The sequence below is a fragment of the Macrotis lagotis genome, chromosome X (genome assembly GCF_037893015.1).
Source record: "Macrotis lagotis isolate mMagLag1 chromosome X, bilby.v1.9.chrom.fasta, whole genome shotgun sequence".
Taxonomy (NCBI): Eukaryota; Metazoa; Chordata; class Mammalia; order Peramelemorphia; family Peramelidae; genus Macrotis; species Macrotis lagotis.
In genome coordinates, this window is record NC_133666.1 from 625164075 (window position 1) to 625179672 (window position 15598).

Here is a 15598-nt window from a genome sequence, read left to right on the forward strand (position 1 = left end):
TGAGAATCCCGAGCGTTGTAACAAAAAAATAAAGAGGAACGGTCATCCATAGATTTGCCGGGGCCTCAGTCTGCTCTGGCCAGGCGTCATCTTTCTCCTGGCTGTGGCACGCGGCTCCGATCCCAAAGCCCGCTCCGGCCCCCCACTCCCCCCACCCCACCCCAATGTGTTGCTTTACTTTGGAAACTCCTCAACTGGCCCCCTTGCTCCCCCCCAGTCCGGAAATACCGGGCATCTTGTTCTGAAGGGGAAAGTGTGAGGTTTCCGGGAAAGGCAGCACCGCCTCCCCCGTCCCTAGCTCCAGTCCGGCCCCCTGATCGCCCAGGGGAGATCATAAAAGGAGCCCCGCGTCCCACTTTCGCATTCTGTCCCGGGCTAGCACCGACTCCGCCGACATGCAGGCTCCCAAGCCCCTAGCCGTGAGCCTGCTCCTGCCCCTGCTCCTGCCCCTGCTCCTGCCTTCAGGTGAGATCCTCGGGCTCCGCTAGCTCTTCCTCAGCCGGCCCCGGGTCGGAAGGACCGTCCGATTGCTGCGGGGAAGGAGAGGGACAATCCTTCCTAGCCCTCCCGGGCTGCCCCTGACTGCCCCGGGCCAGGACTGAGGGGGCTGGAGGGAGCCTGAGAATCTCCGGCAATCTCCAACTTCGAATGGCACATAGGATGGAAACGGCTCGAAGACCTGCCTCCGAGGGGGATTCGGGGGGTAGAGGGCGCGCAAGGAGGGGCTCGGCCACTGGCCCCCAGAAGCCTTTCCCCTTTACTCAGAAGCCTTCCCTCTCCCTCCTGTCCCTCCCAGGGGACAAGTCTCGAGTCGCGTGCGCTGGGGGAATTCCAGAGCCGAGTTGCCCTCGGGGAAGTGAAGCCCGAACCAAAAGCGCCTAAACTTGGGGTGGGGCAAACCCGGGGGGAGTTCCCTTCAAAACTCCTGAAATTAGGTAATTGTAAAACTAAAAGAAAAAAAGAGGTGGAGAATTTAGTGAGGAAACCCCCCCCAAAAAAACTCCTGAGATTAGTTCCTGGGGGACAGAGTCAAAATGAGTGGGGTTGGGGCCGGGGTTGGAGTTGGAGGGTCAAACTCAGGACTCGGGTTCTATCCTTGCAGGAACCCAGGAAACCTCGAAGCAGACCCAGCCCCATGTCTGGTTGGATCCCCAAAGCTGTCTGATCCTCTCGGGCAGTTCGATCGTCTTGAACTGCAGCACCGACTGCGCAGAGCCTGTTGTCATCGGCCTGGAGACGGAGATCAAACCGGAAAAAAGGATAGTGGAGGCTAGCGGGACGCATTGGAAAGCCTTCAGGCTGAAGGATGTGACCCAGGATAACAGTCCCTTTTGCTATGTCAACTGTAAGGGAGAGAGTCAGAGCACAGCCAGGGCCACTATCAAGGTGTATGGTGAGTGAAATCAAGCTGTTTAGTCTCGGGAATCCTGGGACTAAGGGCTCTGCTATGGCCCTCCATAACCACGTTGGGCGGGCAGGGATTGGGGAGGAATAGGGGAGGCGTTTTGAGCTTGGGTAAGGGGGGGTAGGGGTGGAGGGAATCTTTGGTGCTATAGAAGTGATTTACCTGGGCTGAGAAAATGGGAAGAAAGGGTTGGGCTTGGCAAACCGACAAAAGTCTAGTCACCTGTATCATTTCTTAGGAATTCACTTCAACAAAACAAATATTTACAGTTACTGATTCTATGCAAGCCTCTGAGGGAGGTAAGAAGGAATGTGAGACCCCATAAAGCAGGGCTCCTGCCCTCAGAGAGTTCACAGTCTGGAGATTGCACAGATAACTACAGTTTGACAATCCAGTTGGCCACAGGAAAAGGCAAGACCAAACAAGAGTTGTTAGACAGTCATAAACGACTGAATCCAGATGAGTGATGAGTGATCCAGATTGAATCCAGATGAGTGATCAGGAAGGAACATTAGAACATGGGAAGTGTCCATCTCCTCCAGGGACCTTTTCAGTCTCCTACAGACCTTGAAGCAAGCTACCTTGAAGAAGGGCTGCATTCTCCCTAATTTTTCAAACCCCCAACTTTATTTTTTCCCTATTCATTTGATAAACATTGAGTATCAACTGTATTCAGAATATTGTGCTGGTTACTGGAAGAGATACAATTTGAGATAAGGCATAGTCCCTTCCTTTCCCTTTACACTCATCACAATACAAATTTTAGCTGATAGGTGCAAACCACATGAGCTAGAGCATAGAGGGTATTTAGATTAGGGAGGTTAATGAAATGTCAGGGTTCTTCAGTTTGTACCTTATTTGATAAGTAAGAAGGAGCCAAGGAAGGTTGTTGAGTAGAGGATTGGCATTACCTGATTTGTCCATAAGGAGGATTTGGTGGGAGGTAGGGGGAAGGAAGCCATATAGATAAAGCAGATAGAAGAGAAGGGAAAGAGAAAGAACACTGGTAGGAAAACTAATAAGGGAGCCCTTGCAAACTTTCCTTTAAAAGAGTAGTCTGCCCCAACAACCTTGAACTAGAGTACACTTCAAGCCTGCTCCAGCTAGGAAGAGTAAAGTTCACTAGGGACTTCCCTTTTGTGAGCCAATAGTACCCCCTTCCCTAGCTCTTCTGCAAAGAAATCTGAGCCCAGGGCAGAGTCAGCTAAAAAAAGTTTTTAAGGGTAGAATTCAAGTGAATCAGGACAAACTCTGCTTGTCGCCTTCCACCTTCCCGTCTAAATTGACAACAGAATTCTAGTCTTCAATTTAAGTCTGTTGAGATCTTCTCAGGTTACCATCTTCCCTCTAAGTCCAGAAGTGTTTACATACTTATTGAACTTAACTTAGCTCACTGTCTCCTGACCTTTTGCAGAAGAATAGGGATAGGGACTGGACTAGCAATTTGATCAGCATAAGGAACTGTCCAAGGAGGAAATTAATTGTACCAAACTCTCTATTCTAATATCATTAACTATTTTTAAAACTTTTGCAAATTAGAACACATAACTCCCAGGTTTATAAACCATCCCAAAAAATGGGCCATGGGGGCAGCTAGGTGACATAGTGGATAAAGCACCCAGGGGTACCTGGGTTCAAATCTGGTCTCAGACACTTAATAATTACCTAGCTGTGTGGCCTTGGGCAAGCCACTTAACCCCATTGCCTAGCAAAAAAAAAAAAAAATGGACCATGGCTTATTCTCAATAAAGCCTTGTTGACACTATAGCTACAGTTTCCTTTTTAAAAAAGATTCTCTAACCATCTCATTAATAATTTTTGCCAGTATTTTTTAACTAATATATTCTGCTTTTACATCTAGGAAATCTTCAAATGTATCTCTTCCCTTCCCCCAGAATAGAAAATCATTCACCATAATAAGAATAAATAAAAAAAGAGGAAGATATTGGAAAGCAATTCTGCAAAACCAACCATTGCATCAACTGAGGCTGCAGTATATGTAGTGTTCCACCCCTTTAGCCAAAGGAGGAAAGGGCATTTTTCTCATTTCCTCTTCAGAGCCTCAAGGTCTAATGTTAGCAAATTCTGTTTTCCTAGAGTTTGCAAATTACATTTCTTCTCCCTTTGAAAATTCAATTTTATTTTATTTTAGTTTCAAAGTTTCTTCCTCGTCCTATCCTCCAATCTACCCATTGAGAAGGCAATTATATATATATATATATATATGTATGTATATATATATATATATACATATGTATATACTCATTATAAATATGAAGCAATGCAAAATATATATCCACATCATCAATGCATCTTTTTTTGGGCATGGGGAAGGCAATTGGGGTTAAAGGACTTACTCAGGATTACACAGCTGGTTAAGTGTCTGAGGCCAGATTTAAACTTGGGTCCTCCTGACTCCAGGAGCTCTATCCATTCTAGCATCTACCTGCCCCTACCCTTGTTTTTCTCCAGTCTTCTGGATCTTCACTTATTCTCTGATCATCCAAATATCCTGACGATGACTTAGCAATGGCATCCGCCAGTTCTTAACTGTTATCAATCAGGTGACTTGGATTCAGAAAGTGTCAAGAGGGACTTTCTTACTATGTCCTTATTATCCAAAATATTAACATCCTTTAGCCATTTTTTTGTTCTTTTTTCATTCCAAAGGTCATTCTTCTTAGGAAAAGAAAATGAACAAAAAAATGAATGGAATAGTTTTTCTTCTCTCAGTTATCAATTGTCTTTATCCCTTCCACATGCAGCACTGGCCAGATTTGCCCCTTCTTTTAGCTTCCTTTTGTACCCCAACATCACTTAAATCTTCTTTTGTTCTTAACTTCTTCCCTGATCTGAGCTTGTTTTCTTGCTATTATTGTTCCAGCACTGGGCCATACTTTTGTATTCACCCTCATTACTTTCCCTTGTTGCTATCTATATTGATGAGCTTTCCATATATCCAAACTGGTCTCTTTAAACAATTTTTATTTTTCCTTCTCATTGGAATTGTTTCCTTTTGTGTCTTCACAATAACCCAGAGGCAGCTAGGTGTTGAAGTGAATATTCTGATTCTAAACTCAGATTTACTAGTTTATGGGGTGGCTAGATGGCATAGTGGATAGAGCACTAGCCCTGGAGTCACAAGGACCTGAGTTCAAATCTACCCTCACACACTTAATAATTTCCTAGCTGTGGGACCTTGGACAAGTCACTTGCCCCCATTGCCTTTCAAAAAAAGAACCCCCCCCCAAAAAAAAGATTTACTAGTTTACACACTTACTAGCTGTATGATTCTAACAAGACTTAATTTCTTTCTGCCTCAGTTTTCTCAACTGGAAAATGGAGATAATGCTAGCAGGGTTGTTAATGGTATCAAATGATATGATATTTGTAAAGTGCTTAATATGTAATAGTTGCTTAATAAATGATTGTTTCATTATCCCTGCCCCTTCAGAATTTTATTCTGGAGAGTTATTCATCTCTCCTCAGCTGATTTTTCCAGTAAAATTTTAATCTATGAGGTCCTATCTACCCTTTTTTCCAAAAGTCTTGGAAATTTGCTTTTCCCAAATCAAGGTTGCATATCAAACATGACCAGTTTTCTTATTTCTATTAGAAATTTTAAGATGTGTTTATTTTCCTCTCAAAGTTTCTATCATTTCCCCTCTCAAAGCAATCTATTTATCCTGTTAGTGAAAATTGGATTTAGAACTGAATTTCCCCTTGTTTAAAAGATCCCTTGTTCTTTTTTTTTTAAATTGCCTGTTGATCAATGATGACTTTTTTTTTCTTCTTCTAAACTCCCTCTTGAAGGAAAAACACAAACATAACCCTTTTAACACATTCATAAGCACATCAAACAAATTCCCATATTGACCATGTCAAAATTGTATCTTATTCTGAATATTTAGTCCATCCTTTCTTGGTCAGAAGTTGGTTAGCATTTTTTTTTATCATTAGTCCTCTAGAATTGTGGCTGACCACTGTGTCCATCAGTTATTGTCTTTTGTCAAAGTTCCTCATTTTTTACCATTTTATTTGGTATAGTATAAATTGTTTTGCTCACTTCATTCTACAATTCATGCAAACCTTCCCATATCTTTTTTTAAAATTGTATTTATTTAAGGCAATGGGGTTCAGTGACTTGCCCAAGGTCACACAGCCAGGCAATTATTAATTGTCTGTGGCTGGGTTTGAACTCAGGTCCTCCTGACTCCAGAGTCGATGCTTTATCCACTGCACCACCTAGCTGCTCCCAAACCTTCCCATTTTTAATGTATTCCAATACATTTATACATAAGGATTTGTTCAGCTATCCCTCATTTCACAGGCATTTACCTTTGATTCCAATTCTTTGTTTCCTCCACCATTTAAAAGATGAGTTTCATTAAAGAAAAAACTTAAGCTCAGGGAGGATAAGTAACATGATCAAGCTCACACAAGTGGCAGAATAGCACTTCTAATGATAGTCATAAGGCTCTCCTCTTCATTGAATAGCTAACAGTGGTAGGGCAGAACTTCACAGGAGTGAACAACAAAGGCAGTTCAGGAACAGCTGTATGACCTTATGCTAGTCTCTTTCCTTCTCTATCTTCAGTTTCCTTCTTTATAAAATAGATGATAGATTAATGGATATAGGTAGATGAATAGATGGATGGATGGATGGATGGATTGATGGAGCATGTATTAAGTTCTTACTATGTACCAGACACTGTATTGGCATAAAATATAAGTAAACAAGATGGTTCCTACCTTCAAGAAGGGTTCTGTGTTTTGTTTTTCCTTTTTCTTTTTTTTTGCTTTTTAAAAGCAATGGGGTTAAGTGTCCAAGGTCACACAGCAAAGTAATTATTAAATGTATGAGGTCAAATTTGAACTGTCCTCCAGACTCCAGGGTCTGTGCTCTATCCACTGTGCCCACTAGCTGCTCTGGGTTCCATGTTCTAAAAGAGGGCAGAAAACACATTAAAGGAATCTGGAAAGGGAGATGGAGAAGAGGGTACTCTATTATTGTTGCAGATGGGGAAATATCTGAAGAAGTGAGCTGGGAGTGAAATGAGCATACCTCAGCTCCTCATGAAATGCCGATCCGAGCTTTGTGTAGGCAGTAAAAATAAGAAAGGCATTCCTAGGGCAGCTAGGTAGTGCAGTGGATAGAAAACCAGCCTTGAAGTCAGGAGGACCTGAGTTCAAATCTGGCCTCAGTCACTTAATAATTACCTAGCTGTGTGGCCTTGGGCAAGGCACTTAACCCCATTGCCTTGCAAAACAAGCAAATAAAAAAAAAGTTTAAAAAGAAAGTTAAAAAAATGAAAAAAAAAGAAAGGCATTCCTTGGCAAAGGAAGGTAGGTGTCAGCCAGGCAGAAGCAGGACAATGTAAGACCTTGGGAAGGCCTGGGATGCTCCATACAGCTTGAACCATGATGCAAAACAAGAGTGGGGGGGGCAGGTAACTAATCAATACCTCTTCCCACTTGCTTAATCCTACCTAGTGCCTTCTCTGTCTTCCAGAGCTACCAAAAAACCTGGAACTGAAACTGGAACCTTCTCTGGAGCATTCCTCTACCCCCTGGATCCCTGTGGGCCAGAATTTCAGTTTAAACTGCCACGTGGCAGGTGGGAGACCTCGACAGAATCTAGTGGTGAAGCTGCTTCAAGGAGACCAGGAGATAAAGGAAAAATCAGTCCCAGATAATAGCCTTGATCCTGCTATTGTCCAATTCTTGGTCAAAGCCAGTAGGAAGAATAATGAGGCCAACTTCTCCTGCCTGGCTGAACTGGACCTTCGGTTTAAGGGATTAGAGCGTTATCGGAACAGATCAGCTCCCCGGAAGTTCCACACCTTTGGTGAGGATTTGGGTGGGGGCTGGGAGGGATGAGGTTGAAGGGCAGACTTAGGGGCTGGGTAGGGGGAGGAGCACTAAAGGGCCCCAGGAGGATTTTGGCCACATTGTGGCTGACTGTTCTTTCCCCACTGACTAGTCTCCATCTCTCTCTCCCCCCCCCCCTTTCCTCCAAGTCTTGGCACCAGAGCCCCCAGAACTTGTTGCCCCCAAGTCCTGGGAGAAAGGGACTGAGCTGCAGGTGAGCTGTGAAATGGACAAACTGTTCCCGGTGGAAAAAGCCCACATACAACTGTCTTGGAAAGGGCAGAGGCTGACTCAGGTCAGCATTTCCCAACTTAGAGATATGCTAAGGGCCACAGCCACATTCCCGTTGGCAGAAGAGGAGGAGGAGGGTGTGAGAGAGCTGACCTGCAGTGTGAACCTGGGAAATGAAATCAGGAAGATATCAAAAAACGTGACAGTCTATAGTAAGGATGGGAAGGGATCTGATGGGACTGATGGGGGAAGAGGCCAGGGGTGGGAATGAAAGGTTTGGTGAAGACAAGGATCACAATCCAGGTCTCCTCTCCTCTAGCTTTCCAAGCACCTAATCTTACAGTCAGTGAGCCCATCCAGGAGGGAGATCTAATGAACTTGACCTGCAAGGCCCACCCACCGGCCACAGTAGAGATTATGGAATTTCAATCTGATGAACCTGGCAGGTTATCCCTGATAGTCCAGGAGAAAGACAATGGACGCAAGATTATCTGCCGGGCCACTCTGGAGATACTGGGAGAGAAACTGAATAAAACCAAAAGCCTGATACTAAATGTCCAATGTGAGTAAAGACTCCTTACCTCTGACCCCTTACCTTTTTGCTGCCAAGGCAGTAACCTTTTACTCTCTCCTCTAGCAATTTAGAACTCAGTGTCTGTGTGTATTGGGGTAGGTGGGGAGGAGACAGAGCTGATACTCAGGACTGACTAACCCCATATCTACAGTCCTTCCAAAGCTGAATTGCCCTGAAGTCTACACCTGGCAAGAGGGGACTGAGCAGATCCTACAATGCACAGCTAGAGGAAATCCTGAGCCCAGTGTGAAGTGTATCCTAGAAAAGCAACATAACGGGATGCCATATGGGAAAAAGCATCAAGTCATCCGGGACTACAATGGCACTTACCTCTGTACAGCTTATAACCAGTTGGGAGAAGTTAACCAAACCCTGTCGGTGTTGGTGATGTGTAAGTGACTGGGGAGCTGGCCAGAGAGGGAGGGGGAGGGATGGATGAAGATCAGGAACAGAACCTTTCTCAGAGAGAGCTGGGAACAGAAGGCAGAAAAGCTATGTAGTTGGGTTTTTTTTTAATTTCATTGATGAGCCTAGAGTCCTGTAGTTACTGAGTAAATGACTGTTCAGTGGAATGGTTGAATGGGCATAATGTTTTAGGAGGGTCATAGAAACCCAGAAATAGGCTAAGGTGGGGAGGACAATGAAGGTTTTGCAGCTGGTGACTAGTCTGAAGAAACTGGGGATATTTAGCCTGGAGAATAGAAGTCTTGAGGATGGAGAGGCAGGAAAACTAACTGAGGCTGAAGTATGAAAGGATTACACTTGTTCTGCTGGGAGTCAGAGGTCAGAATTAGGGAAGAAGTGGGAAGGGAGCCACTGAGAGGAAGAGTTAATCTCAAAATCTCAAAATAGAATGAGCTGCTTTAGGGATGAATTCACTTCACCATCACTGAAGGTATTTGAGGCTAAAGAATTGGTCTCTCCTGGTCAAGGAAGCTTTAAGAAGGGTACTTCCCCTTTGAGAGACTTCGATAGATTTAAACTGAAATTCTGTCCAGTTCTGGGTTCTTGAACTAGACAAAGCTATGGAATATTAATGGAGCCACCTTTCTTCCAGCCCAGGATGTGGATCCGTGGCCAGCTGTCATCGGCATACTAGTCAGCCTGGTGGTTGTGGGTATTCTGATGACAATGGGATATTTATATTACCGGCAGCAGCGGATTAGAAGTTATGAGCTGAAGAAAGCTCAGGAAGCAGCAAAAGGCATGCCTCTGATGACTCCAAACACCAGACCCTGCCCCTAGAGGGGATCCCACCCTTCCCTGCACAAGCACTTTTTTTTGAAGAGTTGGAGGGCTAACTCCTTGAAGAAACTAGGTTGTGATCAAAAACCTGAAGCTAGAATCAAGAAGTTTCCCGACACTCTTCCTGAATCTCAGGATGGCATGAGAGGCCTTGCTTCATCTCTGGGCCTGAGGCAATCTGAAGGCCCTTTGGAGCCCCATACAGGGGGGCTTGACTGGGTGATGAGAACAAGATTCGAGAACACAGGTCTGGAAGAGAATGTGACTGACTACTGGTCCCCTGAGTCTGAAAATGGACCCAGGGATGTGTCCAATGACCCTGGCTGGAAACAACAAAACTCATGTAGAGCCTTGAGCACAGAAGGGGAAACACTAGCTGAGAAATTGTCTCAGCCCTTTGGCGCTAGAGAGTATGGAAGAGGATGGAATAAGATGGAGAGGGGTCTTCATCCATGGTTTGTTGTCTTCCTTACTCCCAATAAAGCTTGACTAATGTCTCTGACTCTACTTCTGGGGTAACCAACAACTTATGGAAAGTCAACACACTATGTCCTTTCATCTAACCTAGGACCTGGTAGAGACCAAAAGCAGTGGGGATAGAGTGAGTGTCAATGATTCTAAAATAAGGCCATCTGAACATACACAATTACTGCTTTCATGTGAGTAGGCGCACAGGCATGCACATACACACACAAACACACACACACACACACACACACACACACACACACACACACACACACACACAAGTTTTCTGGTAGCCCTCTCCACTTTGCGACAGTTTTCCTTAAGCACATCTTTCTGACATCCAAGACCATCACTTTTTTTGTTTGGCTTATTTCTCCTTGTTCTGTCCTCTCGGATGAAGCATAATATGCCTAATCACATTATGCTCTTTAATTAAAAGCGGGGTGGCTAGGTGGTGCAGTGGATAGAACACCGGCCCTGGAGTCAGGAGTACCTGAGTTCAAATCTGGCTTCACACACTTAGTAATAACCTATCTGTGTGGCCTTGGGCAAGCCACTTAACCCCACTACCTTGCAAAAAAAAAAAACTAATTAATTAAAAGCACCTATTAGTCACCCTTCCCCATCCATTTCCAGGTCTTAAAAACCAATTCTTTCAAGGCATGGAAATCTATGCCTGTAATCCTTGCTACTAGATGAGAATGGGACTGGTGAATTGTTTGAGTTCTAGAGTTCTGAGAACTACAAAAGAAAAAAAGGGAGGGAGGGAGGAAGAGGAAAAAAAGAAAGAGAGAAGTCACATGGCTAGTTTGCTAATGTGTTTCCTGAATGAAGCACCCAAAAATGAACACGATACTCCACAAAGAACAGCATGAGTTTTACCCCCTAATAGAGACTTTGAATTTTATCTTTTTAGATTTTGCTGGGATGGTCTAACCTGTCAAGACCTTTTTGGAAGGTTTCAGCTATTAGTTTTGTGTCATGTGCAAATTTGATAAAAACAGGTTAAAAAAAAGTAAACTTAAAGGCCTTTATCTAAGTTGTAGATAAAAATGCTAAATAGCAATGGCCAAACACAGAATCCTTTAATCACTGACTTTTGGGTCTGACCATTCAGCTAGCTCTGAAATCCACTTAATTTTATGCCTAGCTCTCCATTTTCAACCTGTGTGGCTTGGTGCTAGAGTAAATCACAAGGGCATAGTACAGTATATTTTATTGTTTTTCTTCATGAATAGAATTATTAGATGGGGGGTGGCATGCTGGGGATACTAAAATAAATTCCTGAAACACTAAGAGTACCATGAACTGAGAAAGCTTGAGAACCTCCAGTCTAGCCTAAACTCTTTTTTTTCATCCATGAGAATATCATGACTTTGTCAAAGCAATTTGCTAAAACCACATATTTACAATAACCCTCTGATTTTCTGCTCTAGAAACCTGGTTGAAAAAAGGCAATGAAGTTAGTTTAACATGATCCATTCTTCCTCTGACATTGGATGATCTCTTACATGATGGATCATGGATACCTCTCATATCCCTTGGAGGACAAGTGGCCTGACTCTATTTTAGGAAAAACAACATTGACTCACCGCCAATATATTCAGTTGTCCTTTCCTCTCTTCTTTGCTTTTTCAACTTCCCAAATTCCACCTATGCTGGTACTTTCCCTTATTGGATTTTATACTGACACACTATTTTTGAATGAACATTTTATTTAATTTTATTATAACTTGAAGAGAGTTATAATCATAAAGCTCCTTTACTATCTCCTCTTTTAAGAGGAAGATCAGTCTTCATTTCAGCACACATTCAAACATTTCCCCTTTTACCCCCCTCCACCACTACCACCCAAACTCCTGTTCCTGTGATCACAGAGCCCCTTACATACTTTTCTCCATAGAGAGCTCCAGGGGATTCTGTTCTGCCTCAAAGGCCATGGTAAGGAGTTGGAGGGTTATTTCTTGATACACCCCCTTCAGACAAACTCTATGGAGGGGGTGAGGGATAGAGTGACTCTCATCCCTACTGCTGGCCCCTAACATAGAGGCCCTCAGAAGCCCAGGGTGGGGCAGTCTTTGACCTTATCTCTGTGCCTTCTGAGAGGCTCCTCAGTCTTGGGATCCCTGCCATGAGGGTATCCTCCTCTCTTGCCCTACTAATCCTGCTACTGACAGCTTCTGGTGGTGACCAAGGTGAGAAATGGGGGGGGGGCAGTAAGGGAGGTTCTGTCAGTGGTACCTGGATAGGACATGGTGGATCGGGAGACTAGGAACCCGAATCTAAGTTGGAACTTTAGTAGATACCTTCTCCAGGAGTTCCCTAGGCCACAGAAACTGGGCTGGTTATTGGGGATTGCAAAGGAGAAAAGATGGGAGACTATAACTAGAAGCCTAAATTGTTCTCTCTCTCCTTTACTCTGTACCTTCTTTCCTCAGGCTCCTGGAAAAGGTAATAGACTGGAATGGCTGGTTGTGGGAAGAGAGTGTAAGCTCTATCCTCAGACTCCATCTCTGTATTTATCTCTTCTTCCCACCTCCCACTGGGAGTGTTCAGAGTCTTTGTATATTTGGTCTGGCTGGGATAAGGCTAGAAGAATTCAAAAGGTCTGTCCCTTTTCTGCCTATCCTCTCTTCCTAAAGGACTTCCTTCAGTGCCTTCCTCATTAGGATCCCAGAGCATTTTTGAGCTCCTATCTGGCCTCAGAAAATGCCAAGGGTTAGTTTGAAATGATGAGAACCAAGAAGAGAAAGCTCAGAAACCTGAGATCTCAGAAAATTGAACCTCTTTTTCTTTATTGCTCTCTCCGCAGGGGTCCATGGGCCCTTCTGGGTTCAAGTCTTGCCACAAGAGGTGAACATACCTCCTGGCAGCTCTGTTTGGATCAACTGTAGCACAAGCTGTCTCCAGCCTGAAGCCTGGGGGTTGATCACTCCACTGACTCAGGGCAAAAAGGAGACAGGGCCAGGATGGGCTGCTTTCCAAGTTCTGGATGTGAGGGTCTGGGATTCAGAAGCCCAATGCTTTTTCACCTGTGCTGGAGAAACCCAGGAGGCCACTGCCACAATCAAGACCTATAGTAAGTGGAAGGGGAAAATGAAATGGCAAAGGATCCTGGATCTCAGAGAGACAGGGACTGAGGGGCCAGAGAAGCAGCTGGGGACTCTAGGCCTGGGACCCTGGAGCGTCCCAGGTAGTTGTGGGTTGGAACTGGCTAGGCCTAAAGAAGTCTAGGGTTCTGGGGTTGGGTGTATTTTGTCTTTAGCTTCCAGTCACTGTCATATTCCTGAGTATCAGGAATCCTGGACTCAGAGGCCCATCCCCATCCTCTCTCCCTTTTCCAGGCCCTCCACAGACTGTGGTTTTGGAAGAGCCACCCCTCCTGGATGTGGGCACTGAGTACAAGTTTCACTGCCATGTATCCTTTGTCTTCCCTCTGGAGCAGCTAACTTTGATCCTGAGCCTGGCAGGCAGAGCTATTTTCTCTGTTAATTTAGCCCAAAATGGTTACCGAAGTGAGTCAGCCAATGTGACCTGGACTTCCAAGCTGCGGCCACGCCTCCAAGACATGGGACAGCCCATGTCCTGCCATGCACAACTTAACCTTAACGGCTCCCTGGTCATCCGAAGCTCCAAGCCAGTGAGGTTATACTTCCAAGGTGAGGCCCAGACCAGATGACCTACAAATAAATAACTGGAGGGATTTATCTAGGGGATTCCTGACATTGGGATTAGGAGAGAGACTTATTTCCCACCATCCCCAACAACCTTGGGAAGAGGGAGACCAAATGGGAAAGGACAGGAAGATACTGGGAGGGGACACCTGGGGGGGGGGGGGAGGACCTGAAAGAGCAGAATAAATGAGGCCTCTCCTTGCCTCTCTTCATCTCTCCGCCTTTCCTTCTTCTTCTGCAGAAAATCTGATGTCGAAGGTGGTCGCCTGGATGTCTTTAGCGGCCCTGGCCGGCTTCCTCCTCCTCATAGCTACAAGTGTGTTCCTCTTGCAGCCCAGGGGGCAGCTGCAGGCAGAAGCCTTGACCCCAGCTGGGCAGGCGTGAGGGAGGCTGATGCGTCTGACAGCAAGGGGTGACCAACCGCCCCAGGCGGAAACAAGGGGGGAAGGCTGCCCCTCCTTTCAGCCCCTTGTCCTCTCCATGCACCAGCAGCCTGTACTGGTTTACGTTTATGGACGTGGCCACGGACCCCTCTGGACTCCAGGCCACGGTCTTGGGTTCCACGTTCTTGAGGGCACTCGGATGACAAAGCTGGGTCCGAATCGACTTGCCAGCGGTGTGACCTTAGGCTTTTCCTCCTCAAATTGCTTATAATCCCTACCTCACAGAGTTGCCACCAGTAAAGCGCTTCTTAAACCTTAAAGACTATAGGAATGCCGGAGCTAAAGCGCCTCGCTTCCTTTCCCCGCCCTCCCCCCAGCTCGGGGCACAGGCCGCTGCGTCACCCCCAAACCTTGTACAAGGCCGGGTCTGGACCACCAGCTTCCGGTGTCCGCTCCAAAGCAGGAGCCCCAGAAGCCTGCGGGGCCCCGGGCGCCCCAGCTTGGGAGCGGAAGGTCTGAAGGGGGGGTGGGGGAGGGAGGTGGGGCCAGGATGGCGGTTCGGGTCTCAGGCCTAGAGGCGGGGCCTCGAGGAGAAGAGAACCCCAGCCGGGCGCCCCCTGGGCTCCTCCCCGCCGGGCCGCGGGGCCGGGCTGCGGAGCCGGGCTGCGGGGCCGGGCTGCGGAGCCGGGCCGCCCTCTTCGGCCCCGGGCGCCTTATCAAAGGGAAACAGCGGAGGCGGAGTCCAGGGGAAAGGGCCCGAGGCCAGGCGCGGGCTGCCCGGGCCAGACCCTGGGACCCCATTGGCTCGGCTCCCGCGGGCAGGGCAGCCCCGATTGCTCCCAAGCGCCGGCTTGCGCGGAGGGCTGGGGAGGGCCGAGCGGGGCGCCGCGTCTGGCCCGGCCCAGGTAGGTCGGCCACGCGTGGGCTCCCTCGTGTCCAGAGCGCGGGCCCTGCCACCACCAGGAGGCCTCGGCACCGAGTCAGTGGGGACACCACAGCCCAGAGCCCCCGACTGAGGCTCCCACTGACAGGCGCGCTCGGTGCGGATGCGCTCGTGCACACCCGGGCGCACACACGCGCGCGCACTCCCACTCCCGCGCGCGCGCGGCTGTCTCCAGAGGCGACCGGGCTCTGGCTCCCACCCCGCCGGCGGGGCTTCGGGGCGCGGGGGCGCCGCCGGCAAGGGGCCTTGGCTCCCCGGGGCGGGACGGTGGGAGGCCACTCCTCGCCGGAGGGTGGAGCCGGGGCGCGGGCCCTCGGGGATCGCGCGGCCGGGTGGAGCGGTCGCTCCCCGCCCCGGGCTGCCCCCGCCCTCCCCGGGGCCCGGCCGCGTCCCCGGCGGAGGCGCCTTCGCTGTGCCCAGGTGCGACCTCTCCAAACCCGGCCCCGAATGGACGGGCCCCCGAGCCGCGCTCCCCGCGGGGCGGAGCTTCGCCGGGCTCCTCGCGCCTGGACAGCCCGGGAAGGAGAGCGGAGCGTGGCCCCACTTGCGCCCGCGCCTTCCAGCCTCGAGCCCGGGGCCGGGACGAAGACAGGCGGCTCGGGAGCCGCCCCGGCCTCTCTGTGACCGAGCCGGGAGGTTGTGACGGCCGCCTCCTCCCCGCGGCCCGGGGCCCGAAGCCCAAGGCCCAGGCGTCGGGCTTCACACCTACTTCCCGCCCCCCGCGCGCCCGGACTGGGAGGCCCAGCGGCCCCCCTGGTGCGGGGCGCCAGTGAGGGGGGAAGGGACCAGGAGATCGGCCCAGGC

The 15598-nt window shown here is 48.1% G+C and overlaps 2 protein-coding genes across 2 annotated transcripts; both read left to right on the top strand.

Moving 5' to 3' along the window:
• The first annotated feature begins 349 nt into the window (after positions 1-349).
• LOC141500275 (intercellular adhesion molecule 1-like) lies at positions 350-9833 on the top strand. The gene is made up of 7 exons (XM_074203347.1): positions 350-465; positions 1103-1393; positions 6918-7253; positions 7426-7719; positions 7827-8069; positions 8233-8472; positions 9139-9833. The coding sequence occupies exons 1-7, from the start codon at positions 396-398 to the stop codon at positions 9324-9326; spliced, it is 1662 nt and encodes a 553-aa protein (XP_074059448.1). The 5' UTR covers positions 350-395; the 3' UTR covers positions 9327-9833.
• An 88-nt stretch (positions 9834-9921) lies between these two features.
• ICAM4 (intercellular adhesion molecule 4 (Landsteiner-Wiener blood group)) lies at positions 9922-14299 on the top strand. The gene is made up of 4 exons (XM_074203348.1): positions 9922-11989; positions 12607-12873; positions 13139-13453; positions 13710-14299. Exons 1-4 carry the CDS (start codon positions 11926-11928, stop codon positions 13850-13852), a joined length of 789 nt encoding a protein of 262 aa, XP_074059449.1. The 5' UTR covers positions 9922-11925; the 3' UTR covers positions 13853-14299.
• Positions 14300-15598: the final 1299 nt, after the last annotated feature.

Bases quoted from the DNA above. Each gene is read 5' to 3' on its own strand.
- LOC141500275 (XM_074203347.1), top strand. From the start codon at position 396: ATGCAGGCTCCCAAGCCCCTAGCCGTGAGCCTGCTCCTGCCCCTGCTC. The intron at 1,394-6,917 runs GTGAGTGAAATC...TCTGTCTTCCAG, and splicing joins GGCCACTATCAAGGTGTATG to AGCTACCAAAAAACCTGGAA. The intron at 7,254-7,425 runs GTGAGGATTTGG...CTTTCCTCCAAG, and splicing joins CCGGAAGTTCCACACCTTTG to TCTTGGCACCAGAGCCCCCA.
- ICAM4 (XM_074203348.1), top strand. From the start codon at position 11,926: ATGAGGGTATCCTCCTCTCTTGCCCTACTAATCCTGCTACTGACAGCT. The intron at 11,990-12,606 runs GTGAGAAATGGG...CTCTCTCCGCAG, and splicing joins AGCTTCTGGTGGTGACCAAG to GGGTCCATGGGCCCTTCTGG. The intron at 13,454-13,709 runs GTGAGGCCCAGA...CTTCTTCTGCAG, and splicing joins AGTGAGGTTATACTTCCAAG to AAAATCTGATGTCGAAGGTG.